The 22629-nt window shown below is 35.6% G+C and overlaps 1 protein-coding gene and 1 long non-coding RNA gene across 15 annotated transcripts in view; one reads left to right on the top strand and one right to left on the bottom strand.

Annotated features, from left to right (window-relative positions):
- COBLL1 (cordon-bleu WH2 repeat protein like 1) overlaps positions 1-22629 on the top strand; it is a 168178-nt gene that overhangs the window by 111822 nt on the left and 33727 nt on the right. For 10 of the 14 annotated variants that reach the window (XM_040475224.1, XM_040475222.1, XM_040475227.1 and 7 more), the window contains 5 exons: positions 3551-3752; positions 5578-5806; positions 6599-6637; positions 11567-11664; positions 11779-12015. In XM_040475224.1, the coding sequence (XP_040331158.1) occupies positions 3551-3752; positions 5578-5806; positions 6599-6637; positions 11567-11664; positions 11779-12015 (805 nt within the window). The remainder of the gene's footprint in view (positions 1-3550; positions 3753-5577; positions 5807-6598; positions 6638-11566; positions 11665-11778; positions 12016-22629) is intronic. The other 4 variants (XM_040475230.1, XM_040475228.1, XM_040475233.1 and 1 more) reach the window with 1 other exon arrangement.
- The window catches only part of LOC121030633 (uncharacterized), a 20787-nt gene continuing 16244 nt past the window's right edge, over positions 18087-22629 (bottom strand). Inside the window, exon 3 of the long non-coding RNA XR_005790337.1 lies at positions 18087-18097. This is a non-coding gene — a long non-coding RNA (uncharacterized LOC121030633). The remainder of the gene's footprint in view (positions 18098-22629) is intronic.

The raw sequence follows: 22629 nt of genomic DNA, 5'->3' as shown, positions 1-22629 counted from the left end.
GCCTACTAGCCGCGTATGGGTGAGTGGTCACTGTATTGGACAGCAGAGATGTAGAAAATTTCCATGTTGGAGAACAGTTGAACAGTACTGATCTAGAACATAAGCTACATGAGATGGATTTCTTTTCTGTCACCTCCCCTCGCCCAGAGTAATATCCCCATATTTATATATCTGGTCCACGTGGCATTTACTTTAGTGTAAGGCATAAAACGGGTATATAACTTTTTTTTTTTTAATCAGATGGCTAGTCTTTTTTCCCAAATACCATTTGTTGAAAATTCAGTTCTTTCCCCCCAAATTTGGAATACCATTATCATATGCAGTCTTAAATTCCCTTCTGCATTTGCATCTGTTATAGAACTTTCTGGTCTGTTGCATTTTTATCCGTCTGGAAATAGGAATATTTTCAAGACAAAATTGGCTCCTGGAATTCTTGAATAAAGAATTAAATGGAATTCTAGAATGAGAGAATAGTGATAAAGAAGTTCTGAGATTTTTAGTTGCCTTTCAAAGACATTTTTATTAGAAAATATTTAGGCAGTGTTCAGTTTAAAAGCCATGACATAGATCTAGTTAGCATGCAGCCTTTTTGCCATGAAATCTGATATAGTGTGCAAAGATTGTAGATGACCAAACTGAGGGAATAGGCCATTCTTATAATATTCTTGGCCCATTATGTGCTTCATTTATTAAATTAGAAAACTAATGTCACAGATAAAAATACAATACTTTATTAAGTCATATTAGCAAGGTTAAATAAGTGTATATAAAAAGTATTAAATTCTTACCTTTTAAAAATGGAAAATATAGTTTTCCTTAAATGTTTATATTTTTGTACATAGGATGAAAATGGTGGCACTAATAAATATTTTTATCTTGTTAACTTTTGCATATTTCTGGAAGAGATTCTAAAGAACTGTACATTTAAGAGGTAAAAAAATGTTTAAAGTATAAGCTTCAGTGTTTTTGCATTTGTTACATGGCACACTTATACATACAGAGAGAAATATAATCTGAACATATGATCATTTATCATAGACAGTGGTGGACAGCTCTCCATTTTGGTTGAATGTGAAATTTCGTTTCTCTCCCAGCTTTACTGGAATTATATTGTATTTACCTAGACATTACCTGATCCTTTTTAACTTTATTTACTATCAGGGAAAGGAGATGCCGTTTCCAAGTCAAGAATAGGTATGTAGCATTAAATTGCTCTCAAGATAGTAGTATGTTACCAAAAAATAAACTTGAATAATACCATTAGCTAGTCTTCCTGTGGATGAAATTTAATGTATCCTACTCATTGCCAAAATTTGGGCAATTATAGACAAATTTATGTATGGAATATATATTTATATATTCTATATAAGATAGCTCAAGAGGACATAAAATTCCTAAGTTTATTATTGTGGAATCATCTAATAAAGGCCTAGGGAACATATTTTAAGGACTGAAACATATTCCAGAGAACATTTTTTTTTTTTTTAATTTATGGAGGGACTTAGAGTTTTTATTCATTTTCTTTATATATGTATAGTGGGGTGCTACTTGTATATGGGAAAGGAAAAGGGATGTGAACGATTGGGCAATAGCCACAGGAGGTAAGGGTGAGGTAGGGGAATGAACACAGGAGATGGTTTGAGAATCTATGTAAAATGTTTAACCTCAAGACCACACATTGCAGACAACTAACCCTCTTCCAGGAGGAGACTGCCTCTGTGGAAAAACTGAAGGAGAGTGGAGATGAGGTGCATATGAAAACAGATGTACAAAATTTAAAATGTCAGACTGAATGGTGAGACTCCTGGCCTCATTTCCCTGTAAAGTTCTTGAAAGCCAGTACCCAGGTTCATATCTAGTCAAGAAATTGGAGAATTTTTTATTGACATTTATATTTCCCCATGGAAAAAAAAATAATTGGCCACCTAATTACCATCAAATGAAGCCCATCAACCTATACCTAATCCATGAAAATAGGCCTTTACAGAGTGTTTTAGTGCCTCAGTCTTCAATATGAACTAACAGCTTAAGATCATCCAGACATTTGAGGAAATCACATAATACAAAAGATCTTCAGTATTCTTTCCTTGAGGGCTGCTAATTAAGAAAGACTCAGAGACCACATTGTTCTATTGTTGGTGTGAATGGAAACACAATCTGTGTTAACAACTGGAGTCTGTGGTAAGGGAAGCAAAAACTTGGGAGGTGTCTTTGCTGTCAAATTGGATGTGCAGTTTCCTATAGAAGCAGGTTTTATATTACCAGTAATATGTAACACTTAATCACCATTTGAAATTATGCATTTACGTGGTTACTTTCTAATTGTTTCAGCACAAGTGCCCATAACATTTTTCTGTCAAGGGCCAGGTAGGAAATATGTTAGGCTTTGTGGGCCATCTGTTTCTATAACATCAACTCAAATCTGCCTTTGTAACACACAAGCAGCCCTAGATATTATGTAAACAAGTGAGCATGGTTGTGTTCCAATAAAATTTTATTTACAAAAATAGTCTACGGGCCCACTTTGACCTGCAGACTATAGTTTGCTGACACTTTGTCTAGTCTATTTAGTAGTGTAGATCTGTGAGAGCAGATATACTGTTAACACTTGTATTGTGTCTCCAGGGCCTAGAATATATTAAATATTATTTGAATGGATTAAGAAATCTGTACTATACACTTCTTTAGAATTTTGTGAGCTTCTTCATGTAGATACTCATTGTGCTTTCTAAAGCCCAAAGGGTGGTGGTAGTGGTCCATCCTTCCTTCCTTCCGTCCTTCCTTCCATCCTTCGTTCCTTCCTTCCCTCCCTCCCTCCTTCCTTCCTCCTTGCTTCTTTCCTTCCTTCTTTCCTTCTTTCTTTCCTTCCTTCCTCCCTTCCTTCCTTCCTTCCTTCCTTCCTTCCTTCCTTCCTTCCTTCCTTCCTTCCTAAGTAAGCTCTTTGTGCAACATGGGGCTTGAAGTCATGACCCCAAATCAGTAGCCACATGCTTACTCACTGAGACAGCCAGGCACCCTGGGGTGGTTGTGGTTCCTAATGCTTCGTTTTTATGAGCTCTTTGGAGCACAACCAGTTCATAAGCAAAAGACTGCTGGTATTCAAAATAATATTGTGAAGGAGCATCTAGCAAGGTACTCTTGGGTAAGAAAGGACTTCTCTTAAAATGTATAATACGATGACAACTTGGCAGATAAAAAATATACGTAATTTTTAAACCAGCACTAGGACCCAAGCTCTCTTGAATATTAATCAGGATTTTTTTAACTATTATAATTTTGTCCACTTAAATATCTTATAGTTAGAGAGATGCTTGGAGTCCAGGCATACACTTCCTGCAGGTATACACCTCGTCCAGGTACACACCTCCGGCAGTGGGGGAAAAAATCTTGCAGTTAGATTTTTAAGTTCCTTTCACACATACTCTTTTATAGCCTTGTTTTATCTACTGAAAACAAGGCCCTAAGAAAAATGCTAGGGATAATAATAACTTTAACATTTAATGAAATTGTTTTATGGACTTATGAGATCGGTATTATTTTTGTTTTACAGTAAACCTATGATGGACTTGTTGATATTCCTCTGTGCACAGTATCACTTAAACCCATCAAGTTACACAATTGATCTGCAGTCAGCTGAAAATAACCCCATTAAATTTAAGCCAAACACACCAATAGGAATGTTGGAGGTGGAGAAAGTCATTTTAAAGCCAAAAGTTTTGGATAAGAAAAAACCTACACCTATAATACCAGAGGTAAGAACATCACTGTAGATTTTGATGTCTTCTGGGAAAAATATTAAATTGATTTTTCAGTCATTAACTGAAGGTTGTATTTATTTCAAATGAAATAAAAATGGACTTCCTGTTTAAATTTGATGTGAGCATGGCTATCTTGTTTGCCTAGGCCACTTTGTTTAGGATTCATTTAGTTATTGATCTTTGGATTAACTAGAATTTGAGGAATACTTTAGATTTTAGATGCTCTAAGGTGATCTCTAGGACCATATCAGAATCTGACAATTATAAATTATCTACATTTTAACTAACTTTTTCAAAAGGAGGAAGGTTTTAGAATCTTTTAATGAAACTTTATTTAAGAATTAAAATATTTTTTGGCTTCTCTGTACTGGGTAAGTGGTGGTTTTACTTATTCTAAATTGTTAATTTGAGCTATATAATGACTCAGTTTTCTGTATTATATGGATTTTAAGCAGAATTTTTTTTGCTCTCAAAAATTTTTAACCATGATGATTCTTTTTTTTTAATTTTTTTTCAACGTTTTTATTTATTTTTGGGACAGAGAGAGACAGAGCATGAACGGGGGAGGGGCAGAGAGAGAGGGAGACACAGAATCGGAAACAGGCTCCAGGCTCGGAACCATCAGCCCAGAGCCTGACGCGGGGCTGGAACTCACGGACCGCGAGATGGTGACCTGGCTGAAGTCGGACGCTTAACCGACTGCGCCACCCAGGCGCCCCATTAACCATGATGATTCTAACAATTCTTTGTTTACAAAATTGTTCTGTTTCTGTAACCAGTAGGGATAGAATTTTTTGAGTTTCAAGAACTATTTTTTCATTAGGAACATCAACCATTTTAACTTCGGGGAATATATAAAAGTCTATATATTAAATTCAGTTTATTTACATATGACTTGAGTGTATATATTCTCACATTTTCTTCATATTGTTATGTAGCTTTTTATTAAAAATTTAAGAATTCCTTTACAGTATTAAAACATTTGTATTATATAAAATATTAACATTAAGAATTAATTAGGACATTGGACTATTTTCCATCTAGATATGTATGTATCTAGGTGGAAATATTTGTGCTATAGCATGGGATTATACATTGTGTTATAGTTAAATGAATACATGTTAAGCTTTGAGAATCTACAAACTGTAGATTTAGCATGGTAACATGTTTCTGAATTCCATTTATATACAGGAATAAATTCAGTTACATTAAAATGATATGTTTAGAATCTTTTCAATAATTTTAATTATAACTAGATATCTAAATTGTCAAATAATAGTGACAACAGGTAATCACAATAGCTAATGTTTATTTGTTGATAATTTATGTGCCAGACCTATGCTAAGCTTTTTATATGGATTATCTCATTTATCTTATTTCCAATAGAGAAGTACAAAATTCTATATTTTAACCCAAATACCACTTTTTTCATCCAAACAACTGGCAAACCACTAGATAAATATTCTTCAGCTGAAACATAAAATAGAACATGTGCAACTCTTTATTATTATGGGTGTTTGCTCACTTATAAACATGTTAGGGAACAAAACAAAATGTCAATAGTATTTTATGTTCCCTCTTGAATGTAAAACCAACTTATACCTTACAAGGGCTATGAATTTAATCTAGGTTATTTAATAAACAAATTATTTTTAAGAATATGCTTCAGGACAAAAAAAACAATTTTACACCAAAATAGAAAATTACTGTTTATTGTAAGACTATATAATTGTAGATTATCTCTTTATTATAGATATCATTGTGGAATGTTTTAGTAAATAAATTATGGTAATAACTATGGATTTATTCTGTGTTTCAGAAAACTGTGAGAGTCGTGATCAATTTTAAGAAAACGCAGAAGACAATAGTGAGAGTTAGCCCACATGCACCACTTCAAGAACTTGCCCCCATTATATGCAGCAAATGTGAGTTTGATCCACTGCATACACTGTTGTTGAAGGATTATCAATCTCAGGAGCCCCTTGATTTGACAAAATCTCTTAATGACCTGGGACTAAGAGAATTATATGCCATGGATGTCAGCAGAGGTAAGGAAGACTCTTTGTTTTATACACTTGACAGGAGGTTCATGTAAGCGCATGTATTGTGTTTGTGAATAGAGTTTCTGAAGTTCATAATGACAAATTCATGGATCCTGTAAATAGAGGTCAATACATGTCATTTGTAATAAGAGAAAATGTAATAAAATTTAACTTGATTTCATTTTTTGAAATTAGAACAAAAACTTATCTTCTTTGTGATTCACATTTTACACTTTTTCATCAACCTATGAATAGTTTTTGGTGGGATTTAACTTAATTCTTTGTGGCTTTGAGATTTAAACAGAAAATAAAAATTTACATTTAAATTCATTGTTGTTTTAATCAAGTGTGAATTACTGTAGACTCACCATGGTTTTGCCTGAGTCTTAATTATCATTCAAATTTATAAGTTTCTGGAAAGATTTTTTTTCTAGGTTCTCCCAAAATCAACTGGCTTATAAAAAATCTAACTCCAAAACTTTTCTAAATAAAAATAACTGGCAGTGTTAATCTGTAGAAATAATTTAACGTATTAAAATTTGGAGATCTTAGGTTATGTTGGTTTCTATGCTAATAGATAAATGCAAGCTTATTTATTCAACATGTGTTTCACAGGAAATAAAAGTTTAGTGAAGGATGATTACTTACATCCCCTGTGCATGGAGCACTTCAAATTTCATCCTCAAATTGTGGATTTATATAATCCATAGACAGCTATTTCAACTCAGTGGTGTTTTATACTTGAACAAACATCATCTTTACAGTCAATTTACCCTCTTTTACCCCCTCCTTCTGTAGCCACTTCTGTTACTGCCTCCAATAAGTCATCTTTACAAGGTAAGACATATGAATCAGTAGAAAAAAATTATAACATGAAATCTCTATTTTTATTGGATCAATTAAAAATAAGCTTCTAATTTACCTGTTTTCTTAACATTACTAATGTGTACATGCTGTAAGAAAACTTTTGGCTCCCATTTCCTGAAAATTAAGAACCCCCCCCACCTTTGATTTCTGAAATTAATATAATAATTCTATTTCAATAACTGCTTAAAAATTAATATCATCCTAAGAATGTGAGAAACATATTTTTGACTCTCATATAAGAAAAAACGATTTTTCTGGTTTATTTATTAAGTTCAATTGGTGATAGTTTGGTGGTACCCAGAAAGGATCTCAGATTATTTACATTATAACCAGGGTATATTCATTATTGAAAATTTTTGCAGTGTTAAATTGTGTACATTTTATAATAACATGGAAAATACTTATGCTAAAATTAGCTTTTAAAGCATTTAAATGAGTTTAATACAGTATGTAAAAAAAATTTTTACATGAAATTTCTGAAATGAAGTACATAAAAAAATTTTAATACTGGTTACCTTTTGGTAGGGCTATGGGTAATTTTTTTCAACCTTTTCTTTATAGTGCAGAATTTTATAATGGGAATGTATTACTTTCATAGAGGGAAACTTTATTAAAAATTAGCCTATAATAATAAAGTCTGGAAGCCTTTTTCCTCCATTAAAAAAGGATAGACTCAGATAATTTATTACTATAATAATTACCACTCTACTGAAAAAAAAAAAGAAACCTAATAAACGTATTACAAAAAATAAGAAACTTAATAAAAGAAACTTAAGAAACATTATGTGTTATTGGAATCTTCTTTCTTTACCACTTTCAATTTTCCTATAGCACAGTAAGCCTCTCAGTCCCAAGAATTAGTCTATATAAGTAATGTTGTGATTCTTTGTTATTAGTGGCTATCATAAAGAATACGCTAATCAAAGGAGCTGAAGACTGTTATGATCATAAAGCATACATTGGCTAATAATCAGGGGATAGGCATTTAAATTCTGAAACTGCATTAGCTGTCAAACTCATTTAGCAAGTTGATAGGGTGAATAGCTTTTTATCTGTCGGGATCTCACCTTCCACTTCTATAATAATAGATTGGGGGAAAAAATGGGCTTTTTTCCAGTAGCAACATTCTAGTACTTAAACATAGCTTTCGCTTCTACCTTAGCCATTCTCTACATACACAACCCAAAGCAAATTCCATAGTCTTGTTGCCTCATTTTGGAGGTGTTTAATGCATTGGTTTGTGATATCCCTTCCAAGCCCAGAAAATATGTGGTTTATTCAGGGTAATTAAAAGTTGTGAATTTAACCTTAAGAGATTGGACTAGGAAAATTAAGAAAGCTCATTTTACAGTGTCACAATCCACAAGATCAACAGAAATGCTCTAAATGCCTCTGCCTGCTAATTTTGGCTGATATTATCAGAAGTCTTAGAACTTTGTATGCAGTTATTTATTTATTTATTTATTTTTTAATTAATTTATTTATTTTTTTTTGTATGCAGTTATTTAGAGTCTCTCTTCTGGAAACAGGAAACTACAGTGTTTTTGAGTTGTTTTTCTACATAAGCTGAAGCTCTTGTGTTTCTTAGTGTTTAACTCTGACTCGTGGTGATCTCTTAGGTGTAAGTGAAGACTTAGGTTAAGTAGTATGGAGAATGGCAAAGTGCCTAGAAATTGCTTTAAGAAATAATTTGGTTATATTGATTGCACTGTGCCACCATGTGAATTTTCTGTCTACTGTTCCACCTCAATTTAATTGTATGTCTACATTCAATTAGCAGAAAAGTCTATCTTAAGATGAAATAGCATTTCTAAAAAAAAAAAAAAGGAAAAGTCAAAGGTATTATACATATCTTTGAATAGATACTAGATTCTGCTTCCTTTTCTTTACATTCTCTAACTTAGAAAAAGGGCTCAGAATGATAATTTGTGATACCTACCTCACTGGGTTGTTATAGGAAAGAAATTAGGCATGTGAAAAATCTGTAACCGTAAAGTGCTATCCATTCATTATTAGTATTGTCAGTAAACTCATTGTACAGAGCATACTACTTACTTAATGTTTCAAGCATCAGATTTATGAAGTTTTCATTTGAGAAATATAGTTCTCCTTTAATGTGTTATTGAGGCATATTGGATTAATATATTTATTGTCATTAACTATGTCTGCTTTCTTGGAGTGGCCCCTATTTTGTCATAATTTATTTTTAAACATCTTTTTTATTTTTTTTATTTTTTTAATGTTTATTTTGGGGGAGAGAGAGACAGAGTGTAAGTGGGGGGGGGCAGAGAGAGAGGGAGACACGGAATCTGAAGGAGACAAGGAATCTGTGTGCCCTGAGCCTGACGTGGGGCTCGAACCACTAACCATGAGATCATGCATGACCTGAGTCGAACTTGGACACTCAACCGACTGAACCACCCAGGTGCCCCCTTAAACATATCTTTTAAATAAAAGGACTATGCATTTAGTCCTAAGAAAGAGGTATGTATTTAAGATTTAAATGTATTTAAGACTATACATTTACCTCTAAGTCGTGGTTTAGACCATTTCAATATATAGTACTTTGTCTCAAATGTCACTGAAATTATATTGTGATTTACCATAAAATACATATGTGCTCCTTAGTAGAAATGTTTTTTTTAAACTGACAGATTCCCCATTCCATGTTTCTCTCTCTCTTTTTTTTTAATTTGCAAGTCATTTGTTGAAGAAAACGGGTCTTCTGTTTTCTTGAGTTTCCCACATTCAGAATTTTGCTGATTGCATCCTCTGGTGCAATTAAACATGCGTCTTGGTCATCTCTATTTCCTGTACATTGACTATTAAACCTAGAGACTTGATCAGATTTGGGTGAGATATTTTCAGCAAGAATACTTCATAGGTGGTATTATGTACTTTCATCAGCAGCCACGTAATAGCCAGTGACATGTATGTATGTATGTTGTCTCTGCACCCAATGTGGGACTCAAACTCAGGACCACAATATCAAGAGTTGCATGCTCTACCGACTAAGCCAGACAGGTGCCCTGCAAGTTAACCATTTTTGATGTTAGCCATCAATAATCATTGCTTAAATCTTGATTAGGAGTTGGAAAATAATCATAATCTGCAAATATTCCTTTAGTTATTAATTGAGATGAGATATTTCTGAAACAGCAAATTTCCCCATATCAGCTTGTCTACCTGGGTAGAATTCATTCAGAAGAGGCATGAAAAAAAGTGTGACTCTTTTCCTTCATCAGTTTTTAACATAACAGACTGGTTCCTTAGCAGTACCCAAAGGTAAACAGTGAGGATGTTATTTTCTTCAGTATCATTATAAATGCATGGAATTAAATGTATGCAAAATGTTTCAATTTATTGAGTTATTCGTATGATGCCCAAGTTGTCCTGACTTTGGTCAGTAAAAACCATGTCAGATTGGTTCCTGTACCCTTTTAAATTTTTTTTTTCAACATTTATTTATTTTTGGGACAGAGAGAGACAGAGCATGAATGGGCGAGGGGCAGAGAGAGAGGGAGACACAGAATCGGAAACAGGCTCCAGGCTCTGAGCCATCAGCCCAGAGCCTGACGCGGGGCTCGAACTCACAGACCGCGAAATTGTGACCTGGCTGAAGTCGGACGCTTAACCGACTGCGCCACCCAGGCGCCCCTCCTGTACCCTTTTAAAATGACCCCCTTTGACTCTGATTTCTTTCTGTCTACTATGACTAGATATTCCAGACTAATGTTTACAATCCTTGATATCACAAAGAATCAACCATTTGTATGCAGTTGTGGTCCTCTTTTAGTGGGAAATGGTATTTAGAGACTATCTGGGCCAGGGTTCCTCAGCACTACTTGATTTGTCATTGTTTGTAGACCTTTTTAGTTGACATTAGGAAATACTTTTTGGAAAAATGGAATGTTAATATGCAATCATGAGGGTGGACATTTACCATTCTGATTAAAATGTGGTTTCTTAATTTTGGCTCTATTGACATTTGGGCCCAGATAACCCTTTGTTGTTGGGGGGCTGTCCTGTGCATTGTAGTGTGCTCAGCATCACTGGCCTCTACCCAGTAGATGCTGGTAGCACGTTCTCCTGCCCTACCTCAGTTGTGACAACTAAAATTGTCCCCAGACATTATCCAGTGTTCTTGGGGGATGGGAGTGGGGAAACTTGCCCCTTCGTTGAGAACCATCAGATTAAAGAAATAATGTTTTGGGGCGCCTGGGTGGCGCAGTCGGTTAAGTGTCCAACTTCAGCCAGGTCACGATCTCGCGGTCTGTGAGTTCGAGCCCTGCGTCAGGCTCGGAGCCTGGAGCCTGTTTCCGATTCTGTGTCTCCCTCTCTCTCTGCCCCTCCCCCGTTCATGCTCTGTCTCTCTCTGTCCCAAAAATAAATAAACGTTGAAAAAAAAATTAAAAAAAAAAAAAAAGAAATAATGTTTTGAAACACTTAATAAAGTAATAATGAATCATGTTTTGGAGAATACAGTATTTCATAACTGTTTAGCTCTGAGATAAAATAAAAATTCAAACTGTATGATAACAGCTTCATATCTCATTTAATTCAAAGTGTCCATTTTACTTCTGAGATGTTGGTAATTGTGCATAGAACACAGACTCTGAGTCACAAAGAATTGAGTATATGTCCTAGCTCTGTCATTTCTTGATTGTTGGCCCCAAGTATGTATGTTTGTTTCTCTAATCTTCAGATTGCTCTGCTCTGGAATAGGAACAATAATACTAAATTTACATGTTGCTTTGAGAATTGAATAAGCAGAATGCATGCTTCGTAGTCAATCATAATTAGTAGCTTTTATCACTTGATAAGCTTTTCAAGGGAAAACTTGGAGGTGAACATATACAACTCCATGTACAAAAGTAAGAGCCTTCTCTTCTATTTTAGAATCCTGCCAAATATCACAGAACCTAGACATTATGAAGGAGAAAGACAATAAAGGTTTTTTCAGCTTTTTTCAACGCAGTAAGAAAAAGCGGGAACAGGTAAAAATTTTCTTATGTAATGTTTTCTAAGATTCTTCTCATCTGTTTTTTTTAATTGCATGTGCTTTTTATCTTGAAATTACCTATAGATTTTGCCTTTTCATTCTTTTTCAGACTGCAAGTGCTCCTGCAACTCCTCTAGTAAGTAAGCATCGCCCGGCTTTTACTAGGTCCAACACCATTTCCAAACCATACATTTCAAACACCCTGCCATCGGATGCGCCCAAGAAGAGGCGGGCTCCACTGCCTCCAATGCCAGGGTCTCAGAGCGCCCCGCAGGACCTTGCTCACATCCAGGAGAGGCCAGCTTCTTGTGTAGTGAAATCCTTGAGTGTGGATGAAACAGATAAGGTGCGTAATTTTGTTTTGTGTTTTTAGGATGGGGCAGGGGGCCATCTATTTTTCCTCTTACTTGTCTTTTTCCACCTCATCTACTAATAAGGTCACTAAGTTACTAATATGTGATAAGATGAATAACATGTTATTAGTAACATTGGCCCTGGGAAGAGATTATGTACAGTTCTGTGATGCTGTAAAGAATAAATGTGTCAATTTTAAGTAGCGTTCATATTCAAGCAAATAAATCATCCATAAACTTTAAAGTCCTGACTAACTAAGGCCCAACCAGAGGCGCTTGCTGAATGCATGTATTGGGAATGCAAATACTTATTTTTGAACTTTTTATTTTTTTTATTTTTTTTTTCAACGTTTATTTATTTTTGGGACAGAGAGAGACAGAGCATGAACGGGGGAGGGGCAGAGAGAGAGGGAGACACAGAATCGGAAACAGGCTCCAGGCTCTGAGCCATCAGCCCAGAGCCTGACGCGGGGCTCGAACTCACGGACCGCGAGATCGTGACCTGGCTGAAGTCGGACGCTCAACCGACTGCGCCACCCAGGCGCCCCTGAACTTTTTTTTTTTTTTAAATAGCAACAAGACCTTTATGTGGCATTCGTGGGTTTGTAACTAGATGTATCTTCTTGACCTGACTCTGGGATTCTCTTGGGGAATTCCTGATACTTTTTTGGTAGATAGACACTTTATAGTTAAAAAAATAAAAATTAAAAAGTGTCTTTTTATAGAGAATGTATTTCAGTTCTTTTCTATACTCTTTATGTTCAAAGCAGTGTTCTAGGTGTGTCTTTGCTTCTGTTTACTCCCACATTTTCCTGCAATATGTGGTTTTCCTGCAAACTACTTTTCATAGCTATAAAATACGTACGTTCCTTGCTTTATTCATGTGGACTGTAAATGAAGTTTTAAGCAAAGGGGATTGAACATGAGACTGTATATTTTGTTGCTTGTAATCAGATGAACGATTTAAGTAACCTTGAGAGCAAATTTTATGTTGAGATATATGAGACACTGAGAAGTTTTCCTATATCTACTTGAAGGGTTTTATTTCCCCTTGGAAGTTTAGTAAACTCAATGGTTAGGTAAATTAACACTTCCCAACCGACTAATAAACATTTCTATGCTTTCTTAACTTTAAAAATTTTAACCATAGTTTTTAATTGTAATTTATAAACTAAATGCCTTTAGAATGTAAATAGAAATCAGGGTAGAAATGAAGCAAAAAATGCTTAAATTCAGTAGCTCTTTAGAAAATCATCTATTCAGCTGTCTTCTTATTTCTATAAAGATTTTCTTATCTAATGTCTGGTAAAAAAAAAATCTCACCTTACAAATCAGGAGGATAGTTATTTTTTCAAATGATAAAATCATTTGCTACAAAGTTTTGCAAAGTAACTGCTAGGTAATTGGGTGAAGTGTTACGGAAGAGGTGATTTTTGGGTTCAGGATTAACATCTGTGTGGGTGTGCCTTAGTCAGGCAAGAGGAACCACATTCAAAGATGTGGGAATGTGAAGGCGATGGCCTGCCTGGGCATGAACAAGAAGCAGAGATTGAAACTGAGTGAGATAAGCAGAGGCAAAGTCAGTGTCCCCAAAGACTGCATTTTGTGGCTGTAACTCCTCTGCATTTCTTCATAGTAAGTCATTTAAAATGTAGCACTTTTAGGATTGTTTTAAAATTTTAATTATCATAGAACTATACTACAAGGGTGTAAATTATTATACTTTTGAGTAGTTACCGATGTCTGTCTTTTTCTTTGTGTAGAAATAAATCTTAGCCCCTGCTCACAAATCTTTATTCCAAATGACCTCATCCATTCTCTTCCAGTAAACTTCCTTGTGCTTGGATCCTGAAGAGGCCTACATTGTCTTTCTAATAGTCTGCCTCTCAACATTCTAGACTGTGCTTCCAGTGGCCTCACCAAAAGCCATTTCTTTTGATTCTCACCCTCTGGTCTTTGACCAGTTGATGATCCCATGTTAAGTAATTTTTTTTTCTTTCTTTCTTTTTTTTGGTATGTTGCCTTTGGCAGACTGGACATCTTTATATAATTTTCTAATTATTTTTTCTTTTGATCTGGACATCTGGGGAGTTCTTTGATGTATTGTTCAGTATGACCCAGAATTATTTGTTTCTCCCTAGAGAAGCTGAAGAACCATTTTTTATTTATTCATTACAAAAATTCTTAACAATTATGCCGTGGTTCGGGATGTGTGTGTGTGTGTGTGTGTGTGTGTGTGTGTGCACACACGCACACACACACACACACACAATCATGCCTTCCTAGGCATCTCAGCATTTATTTCCTTTACTTCACCATGTTTGATGTGCTAAATCACCCCGTGGTCTTGATTTTTTCTCTTTTTCTTGGTCCTGATTCTCTTTTTATATTTCACCTCTATTTCTTACCACCACTTCCTTTACCCATTTTCTAAATTTGGAGGTACCTGAATTTATGGTCTTCACCTACATTTACCGTACTCTTTCAAAGAAAACGTGTTCTTTGTTGAGTTCTCAACTGCAGTGGTTTGAATAGTGTCCCCTCAAAAGATATGTCCAAGTCAAGGATCTAGAAATAAGATCATGGTGGACTTAGTCTGGGCCCAATTCCTATGACTCGTGTTCTTATAAGAGAGGAGACACATGCACAGAGACAAAAAAGGAGAAGGTCATGCGATAATGCAGACCAATTGTTATGCTGCCATACGCCAAGGAAAGCCAGAAGCTGGAAGAGGCAAGGAAGGATTCTCCCCTAGTACTTTCAGAGAAAGAGATGGTCTTGCCGACAGCTTGATTTCAGACTTCTGGCCTCCAGAACTGTGAAGGAATACATTTCTGTTGTGTTTAGCCCCTCAGTCGTGGTAAATTGTTACAGCAGCCCTGGGAAATGAACACATCAACTCTGTGATTCCAATCCCAGTATTTTCTTCAGTTGCAGATTGAACTCACGGTTGTTTCTTCACTCATCACTACCTGGAAATCAGCATATTGGAGATAAAGGTTGTTTTTGTTCTCCCAGATTTAAAAGCTCAGGATCATTTTTGATGTTTTGTTTTGTTTTGTTTTGTTTTGTTTTTCCCTTTTCTTTTCACATCCAATTAGTAAGCCCTTCATTCAGTCTCCCTTCCTTATCTTTCCTTGTCCCTTTCTTTCATTCCTTCTCCTGAAGTCATGCCTTAGAAAAATTCAGGGTGCAGGGGTGCCTGGGTGACTCAGTTGGGTAAGCATCTGACTTCAGCGCAGGTCATGATCTTATGGTTCGTGGGTTCAAGCCCCATGTTGGGCTCTGTGCTGACAACTCAGAGCCTGGTGCCTGCATCAGATTCTGTGTTTCTCTCTCTCTGCCCCTCCCCTGCTCATGCTCTGTCTCTGTCTTTTTTAAAAATAGTTAAACGTTAAAAAAATTTATTGAAAAAAGTGAGAGAGAGAGAGAGAAAGAAGTCCAGGGTGCAGATTAAGGAGAAGACCAGTACTTTAACATGTCTTCTTAGTTCAGAAACTTTGATAACTGGCTGTTATTTTCTAGGCATTCAAGGCCCTCTACAAACCAATCACAATTTGGGGGAGAGGACAGTTCTACTTTTGTTTCTTTTCAGTTTTGTTGGAGTATAATCGACAGAGCAAATTACAAGATAATTTAAAGTGTACATTGTGGTGAATTGAAATACATACACATTGTGAAAGAATTCCTACCATTTACTTAATTAACACATCCATCACCTCACATATTTTTTTTGATAAGAATGTTTAATTTCTATTCTCTTAATGAATTCTGATTATATCATACAGTATTAACCATAGTCACCATTATTTACATTAGATCTGCAGACCTTATTCTTCTAGTAGCTGAAAGTTTGTCCCCTTTTACCAACCTCTCCTGATTTTTTTCTCAGTCAACCTTTTTTTACTCTCTCTTTCTGTCTTTTAGATTCCCCATATAAATGATGCCATCCATTGTTTGTCTTTCTCTCTCTTGCTTATTTCACTTAATGTAATACCCTCAGGGTCCATCTGTGTTGTTGCAAATGGCAGGCTTCCTTCTTTCCCTAATACTCCATTGTATGTATGTACTGCGTATCTATTTATCCATACATGAACACTTAGGTTGTTCCCATATTATGACCGTTGTGAATAATGCTGCAGTAAACATGAGACTGCAGGTATATTGTTGATACCATTTTCATTTCCTTTAGATACATATGCAGAAATGGGACTGCTGGATCATATGCTAGTTCTATTTTTAATTATTAAAAACATCCTCTGTACTGTTTTCCATAGTGGCTATAGCATTTTACTTTTCCACCAAGAGTGCACAAGGATTCCCTTTTTTCCACATCCTTGCCAGCACAAATCTCTTCTTGATGACAGCCATTTTAGGAGAGATGAGGTGATATTTCATTGTGGTTTTGAGTTGTGCTTCCCTGATTATAAGTGATGTTGAGCACCTTTTCATGTACCTGTTGGCCATTTGTGTATTTTCCTCAAGAAAATGTGTATTCAGTTCCCCTTCCCATTTTCAAATTGCATTGTTTATTGTTTTTGCAAACGAGTTGCATGAGTTTTTATATATTTTGGATATTAACCCCACATCAGATATTTGGTTTACAAACATTTTTCCCATTTCCATAGGTTGCCTTTTCACTGTGTTGATGGTGTCCTTTGCTGTGCAGAAATGCAGTTTTGTTTTAAACTCTAATTCTTCATCATTTCCAGTATGCTTTTAACTCTAACCGTAAGATTTGGCTCATTGCTTGTGCAGAAGCCTATTTCCTATTCTTTTAGCATAGTGTTCTCTTCTTCATTCCTATTTATCCATTCAAATTATACCTGCGGTTTCACTCATTTCATAGAGAATTTTCTAAAGATTCCAGAAGAGTGATCTTACTTTCTCTGAATTTGTCTCTCCTGTGAATTTTTATTTTGTCTTTATTTATATATATGCGTAGGTTGTATATTTAAATGATACATATTTCTAAAGATAAAAAGGAGAATGGAGTGAAGATTCTCCTTCCTTACCCTGCCCTCAGCCAAATTCTTCTGCCTGGAGGCAACCACTGATAACAGTTTCTTGTGTATCCTTCCAGACATGACCTATTCATATTCAAGCCAATATTTGTGCTACACGTGATTTTTTTTCTAGTCATACACTGCATGCACTGTGTTACACCTCACTTTTTAGTAGTGAATGATATATCTTGGAAATCCTTATTAATACATAACGGCCTTCCTCTTTTTAAAGGCTGCGTAATATTCCATTGGTGGCCATAACACAATATGGGGTAAGTGCCGCATCTTCTGAAGATAAACGTTAGTGTTATATTATTGTTTAAAGTTTATAGCATTGTTAGTTTTTCCCTTTTCCTCTTCACAACAGAAGGGCAAGAATTGTGTTCCCCAGCAAAATATTGTAACATAATAGGTGTTTTAAGAGAATTAATAAGTAACCTTTAATTTGAACTTACATACAGTCAAGTGTGGTACATACAATGAGAATTACTGTCACACAGACTTTCACAAAATTTTATTATTTCATGTATACATATGGTAAATTTTCAAAAGTACTTGGATAATTTAAAAATTGCTTAAATTTACTTTTAGAGTAATTGGCCCAGTAATTCCTGGTTTCCGAACCTTGTACAGAAAAGCTGGAATTTTGGCAAGGTTGTATTGAAAGCTTAAGGACTGAGAACAAAAATTTAGTGTACTTTACATTGGGCATAAAAATAAATTGACCCCAAATTGAAATTGTATAGCCAGATGCAAATATTTGGGCAATTTAACATTTTACTTATTTTACTGCTTATTTTAAATTGCTTTTTAGAGTTTGTTTATTTATTTATTTATTTATTTATTTATTTATTTATTTATTTATTTTTGAGAGAGAAAGATGCAGATAGAGAGTGTGTGCACACACGGGGGTAGGGGCAGAGGGAGAGAGAGAGAGACAGAGAGAGAGAGAGAGAGAGAGAGAGAGAGAATCCCAAGCAGGCTCCATGCTGTCGGCAAAGAGCCAGATGCAGGGCTCAAACTCATGAACTGTGAGATCATGACCTGAGCTGAAATCAGGAGTCAGACGCTTAACTGACAGCCACCCACATGCCCTCTTACTGCTCATTTTAAATTTAAAATAAAAAAGTCATATTATTACAGACATTTTATATCTATTTTAATTTAGTTTTAAATTTGAAACTTTAAAAAGGCATTGTTTTTGATGATTGAAAGTAATAGGCTGCGAAAAAAATACCTTTTTTTTTAATATAATTTATTCTCAAACTGGCTTCCATATAACACCCACCGTTCATCCCAACAAGTGCCCTCCTCAATGCCCATCACCCACTTTCCCCTCTCCCCCATCCCCCATCAACCCTCAGTTCTCAGTTTTTAAGAGTCTTTTATGGTTTGCCTCCCTCCCTCTCTGTTTGTAACTATTTTTTCCCCTTCCCTTCCCCCATGGTCTTCTGTTAAGTTTCTCAAGATCCACATATGAGTGAAAACATGTGATATCTTTCTCTGACTGACTTATTTCACTTAGCTTAATTCCTTCCAGTTCCATCCACGTTGCTGCAACTGGCAGGATTTCATTCTTTCTCATTGCCAAGTAGTATTCCATTGTATGTATAAACCACATCTTCTTTATCCATTCATCCGTTGATGGACATTTAGGCTCTTTCCATAATTTGGCTATTGTTGAGAGTGCTGCTATAAACATTGGGGTACACGTGCCCCAGTGCATCAGCACTCCTGTATCCCTAGGGTAAATTCCTAGTAATGCTATTGCTGGGTCATAGGGTAGATCTATTTTTAATTTTTTGAGGAACCTCCACACTGTTTTCCAGTGTGGCTGCACCAGTTTGCATTCCCACCAACAGTGCAAGAGGGTTCCCGTTTCTCCACATCCTTGCCAGCATCTATAGTTTCCTGATCTGTTCATTTTAGCCACTCTGACCGGTGTGAGGTGGCATCTCAGTGTGGCTTTGATTTGTACTGGAAAAAAATTATTTTCAAATCCCTGAAGAATTTTGGATATATTCTTATCCTGTAATTTTTATTGTTCAGGAATCAGAATAGACCACAAGGGTGCGCTGTTTAACAGACCTATAACGTTCTCATTTTTACACATTTTTTTCCCCCAAAGCATCCTTTAATAAAGTAGAAAGAAATTATTGGAAATAGTTACCTTCTATTAGAAATAGCAAATACATACTTTTGTGAAGTGCAAGCAAATAGAACTAGAGATAAATAAGAATAATACATGACAAAGTGATTTGTAATTAACTGTTATATTCATTTTGAGCTTTCATTTCATGTTAGCCTTATTTTAAGTAGTCGATCTTATGTTTGCCTTAGGTTTATGGATAAGTCAGTCTACTTGTAGCTTGGAAAAAAATTTTCCCCTCACATCTATTTCATGCTTTTTGGCTGTCAGCATTTAATAATTTGTCTCATTTCTCTAAAGCATTTCTCAATACTGGCAAATTAAAGTATTAGATAGTGATTTTGGAGCTTAAACTGAAACTCCTCACATAAAAGGCTGTTGATTTTCTAAGCTAATTTTGGCAACTGATTGTGCAGTTTACAAAGAGGATTCAGTGAAGATCCAAGTTAGTAAAATAGTTTATCCTAACCTATTTCTTGGAACATTTTTGCAACTACAATTAGTTTATCCACATAAAGAATATAGCTTAAAGAAGAGATAGTTTACTGTCATTGCTACAGTGTGTTTTTTCATGTCCCTAAATTTCTTTGTACTCTTTTTCATTTCAAACCTTGCGTCATTTTCCTTATAAAAGGTGAACATACTGTCTTCTATGGAAGTGTTCATTTGCAGAGGAAAACTACCCAATTAGAAATTTTTGAGCAGTTTTTCTCAGATCTTTTTGGATATTTTGTGAATAAAGATTTGAAAGGCTATTTTTGCAACAACGTATGTAATGGTAGCCTCCTGCTGTTGTTTACCTAAACCGTATCTCACGTATTACTGTATAAATGTGTATGGTTATTTACAATAAGATAACATGTATATAGTTATTTATATAGATTGTCATTTATTTCACACATGACAAAAGTTAGAAATGCAATGACATTTACTTAAATTGAAAATGACTTACAATTCTGAGATTGGAAGTAAGTTCAAGGGTGTCTGGGTGGCTCAGTTAAGCGTCTGACTCTTGATTTCAGCTCAGGTCATGACCTCACAGTTCATGAGTTTGAGCCCCGCATCAGGCTCTGTGCTGGCAGCATGGAGCCTGCTTAGGATTCTCTGTCCCCCTCTCTCTCTGCCCTTTTCCCTCTCACACTCTCAGGCTCTCTCAAAATAAATAAATAAACTTTAAATTTAAAACGTTCAGAAATCCAGTATCTGCACCATGTTCTCTGACCAAGTTTCTGTGGAAAGCACACTTAATAAAATCTGTGGCCAAAGGACGTCTTAATATTATTGACAAATTAGCCATTTAAAGAGTATTTTACATTTAAAGAAGGGAAAGAAGAGTTGGACACCATTCGTGGACAGTCTTGGCCCACAGAAGCCACAGAAACTTTTGGAGAATTCTTTAATTTTGCACATTTGGTATGGTTTTATTACCCTTTGGAGTTAATGTGGGCACTGCAGTAAAGCAGCTTTTCCCAGGCTACCAGAATGGCACCTCATTTTCGTTAGGATATTGGCTTTTGGCTGGAAGCACAATAAAGAATTATCTTGATTGAACTGTTCATTTGGTCCCATTTTGCATTCTGGTGCAGACAAACACTCAGATATTGAGAAATGGAAATACTTTGTCATCCAGTATTATGCAACTGAAATTTAATACTGAGAGTGTTCATTTTTTAACAGATGATTTGTTTTTAAGAAATGCTTGCCATTCATCTTCTGGTCAATTTTGCCTCTTAATATTTATCATGGTTTATAAGTAGGTAAAATGATAAATTATCATATGTTTATAAAATGTGCAAGTACATATTCGGTCTTAGTGTCACTAAATGAGGCTTTTTGTTGTTTTTTTTTTTAAACGTTTATTTATTTTTGAGAGAGAGACAGAGACAGCATGAGTGGGAGGGAACAGAGAGAGAGGGAGACAGAGAATCTGAAGCAGGACTCAGGCTCCGAGCCTTCAGCACAGAGCCCGATGCAGGGCTCGAACTCACAAACAGTGAGATCATGACCTGAGCCAAAGTCGGACGCTCAACTGACTGAGCCACCCAGGAGTCCCTTTGCTCAATGAGTTTTAATCCTAGTTGTTTTATGCGGAGTCATTAAGGTTGTTGTAACAGAGCATGTCCTGATAATCTTTAAGAAATACATCTTTTTGTTATTTTGTCCAGGTTATCATGCAACATTTGATTTTCCCCGCCACTTTCCACTTGTATTTATTATATAGAAAAAGAACCACACACACACAGTTCTACAATTGCTTAGGAACAGTGGTTGCCATGGCATTTTTAGTTTGATATACAGGATACAGCTGTCTGTATTTCCAAAAATACGACTTGTTTCATTCAGTAGAGAAATGCACCAGTGGGATATAATTGAATATAATGTTTCCCCTTCTAAGGCTTTCCCATATATAAATATACTTTGTCCTGGTAGTTTTAATCAGATTTTCAAAGGGTCATAATCACAATAGCAAAATTAGTGACTAATGCTTATGTAGCACTTACTAATGTTTCAGACAAGGTACCAAAACACATTACTCACTTAATGCTCTCGAAAATCCTCTGAGCCATTACTTTTTAAGTTTCTACAAGCTTACCTCTGACCCAAATGTAAATAACTGTGCTCATGATAAAGTTGTTAAAATTTAAAGAATAATACTATTCAAAGAACAATAGGTCATTTATGGAATTAGTGTGACTTTCTCTCTCTTATCTATTAGTACACAAAAGTTGTGCCCCTCTGAAGTGCATACCGAATTAATAAAATATTTAAAATAATCAGCGTCAGGAATCTTCTTTACCAGTTCTTGTTGTATGCAGCTCACTTAGACTTTCTACCACTATGATATTTGTGACCTCATGGGGAAGAAAATGCCTTTCTCTGTACCAGAGACCAGAGCAGAGAGAAGAAGGCCTCTTTTCTTGGAGCCATTGTTGGTAAAACAGCAGAGACCCTTGGATAATGCCTGCCATACAGTCATGGCTCCCTTTCTGGGATGAAGTGAGTTGATCCCAGTTTGCTCCCCTGATTACTGCTTTACCTTGGTGGGGGCCCTAAACTCAGTTAATCTATACGTGTTTACTACTCTCCTACCCTGCCCCTGCACTCCCTTCTTTGTTCTCATCACTGACCATGGAGAACCTTGATTATCACCATCCTCTGTCCTTTTAACTTTATCCTGAGGTCTGCTTTCTCCTGATTCATCTTCTCTTTTTTCATCTGAGATGTATTACTGAGTTAGGCCCTTCTCTTTGGGCATTTAAGAAATGTCATTAGGAAGGGATTACCGCTAATAAGGTTTGGTTATATGATATCTCAAAGTATTATAGGGTTGATGAAATGAAGGCACAGGTTGCCTCAGGGAGAGAAATTTAAAAACCTTGCAAGGGTATAACCCAGGTTGTAAAATGTGTGTGTGTGTGTGTGTGTGTGTGTGTGTGTGTGTGTGTGTGTGT

The sequence above is a fragment of the Herpailurus yagouaroundi genome, unplaced genomic scaffold (genome assembly GCF_014898765.1).
Source record: "Herpailurus yagouaroundi ecotype Mexico unplaced genomic scaffold, PumYag 140, whole genome shotgun sequence".
Classification (NCBI taxonomy): Eukaryota; Metazoa; Chordata; class Mammalia; order Carnivora; family Felidae; genus Herpailurus; species Herpailurus yagouaroundi.
Note: the sequence above shows the minus strand (reverse complement) of the source record. Positions and strands in the feature narration are given on the sequence as shown.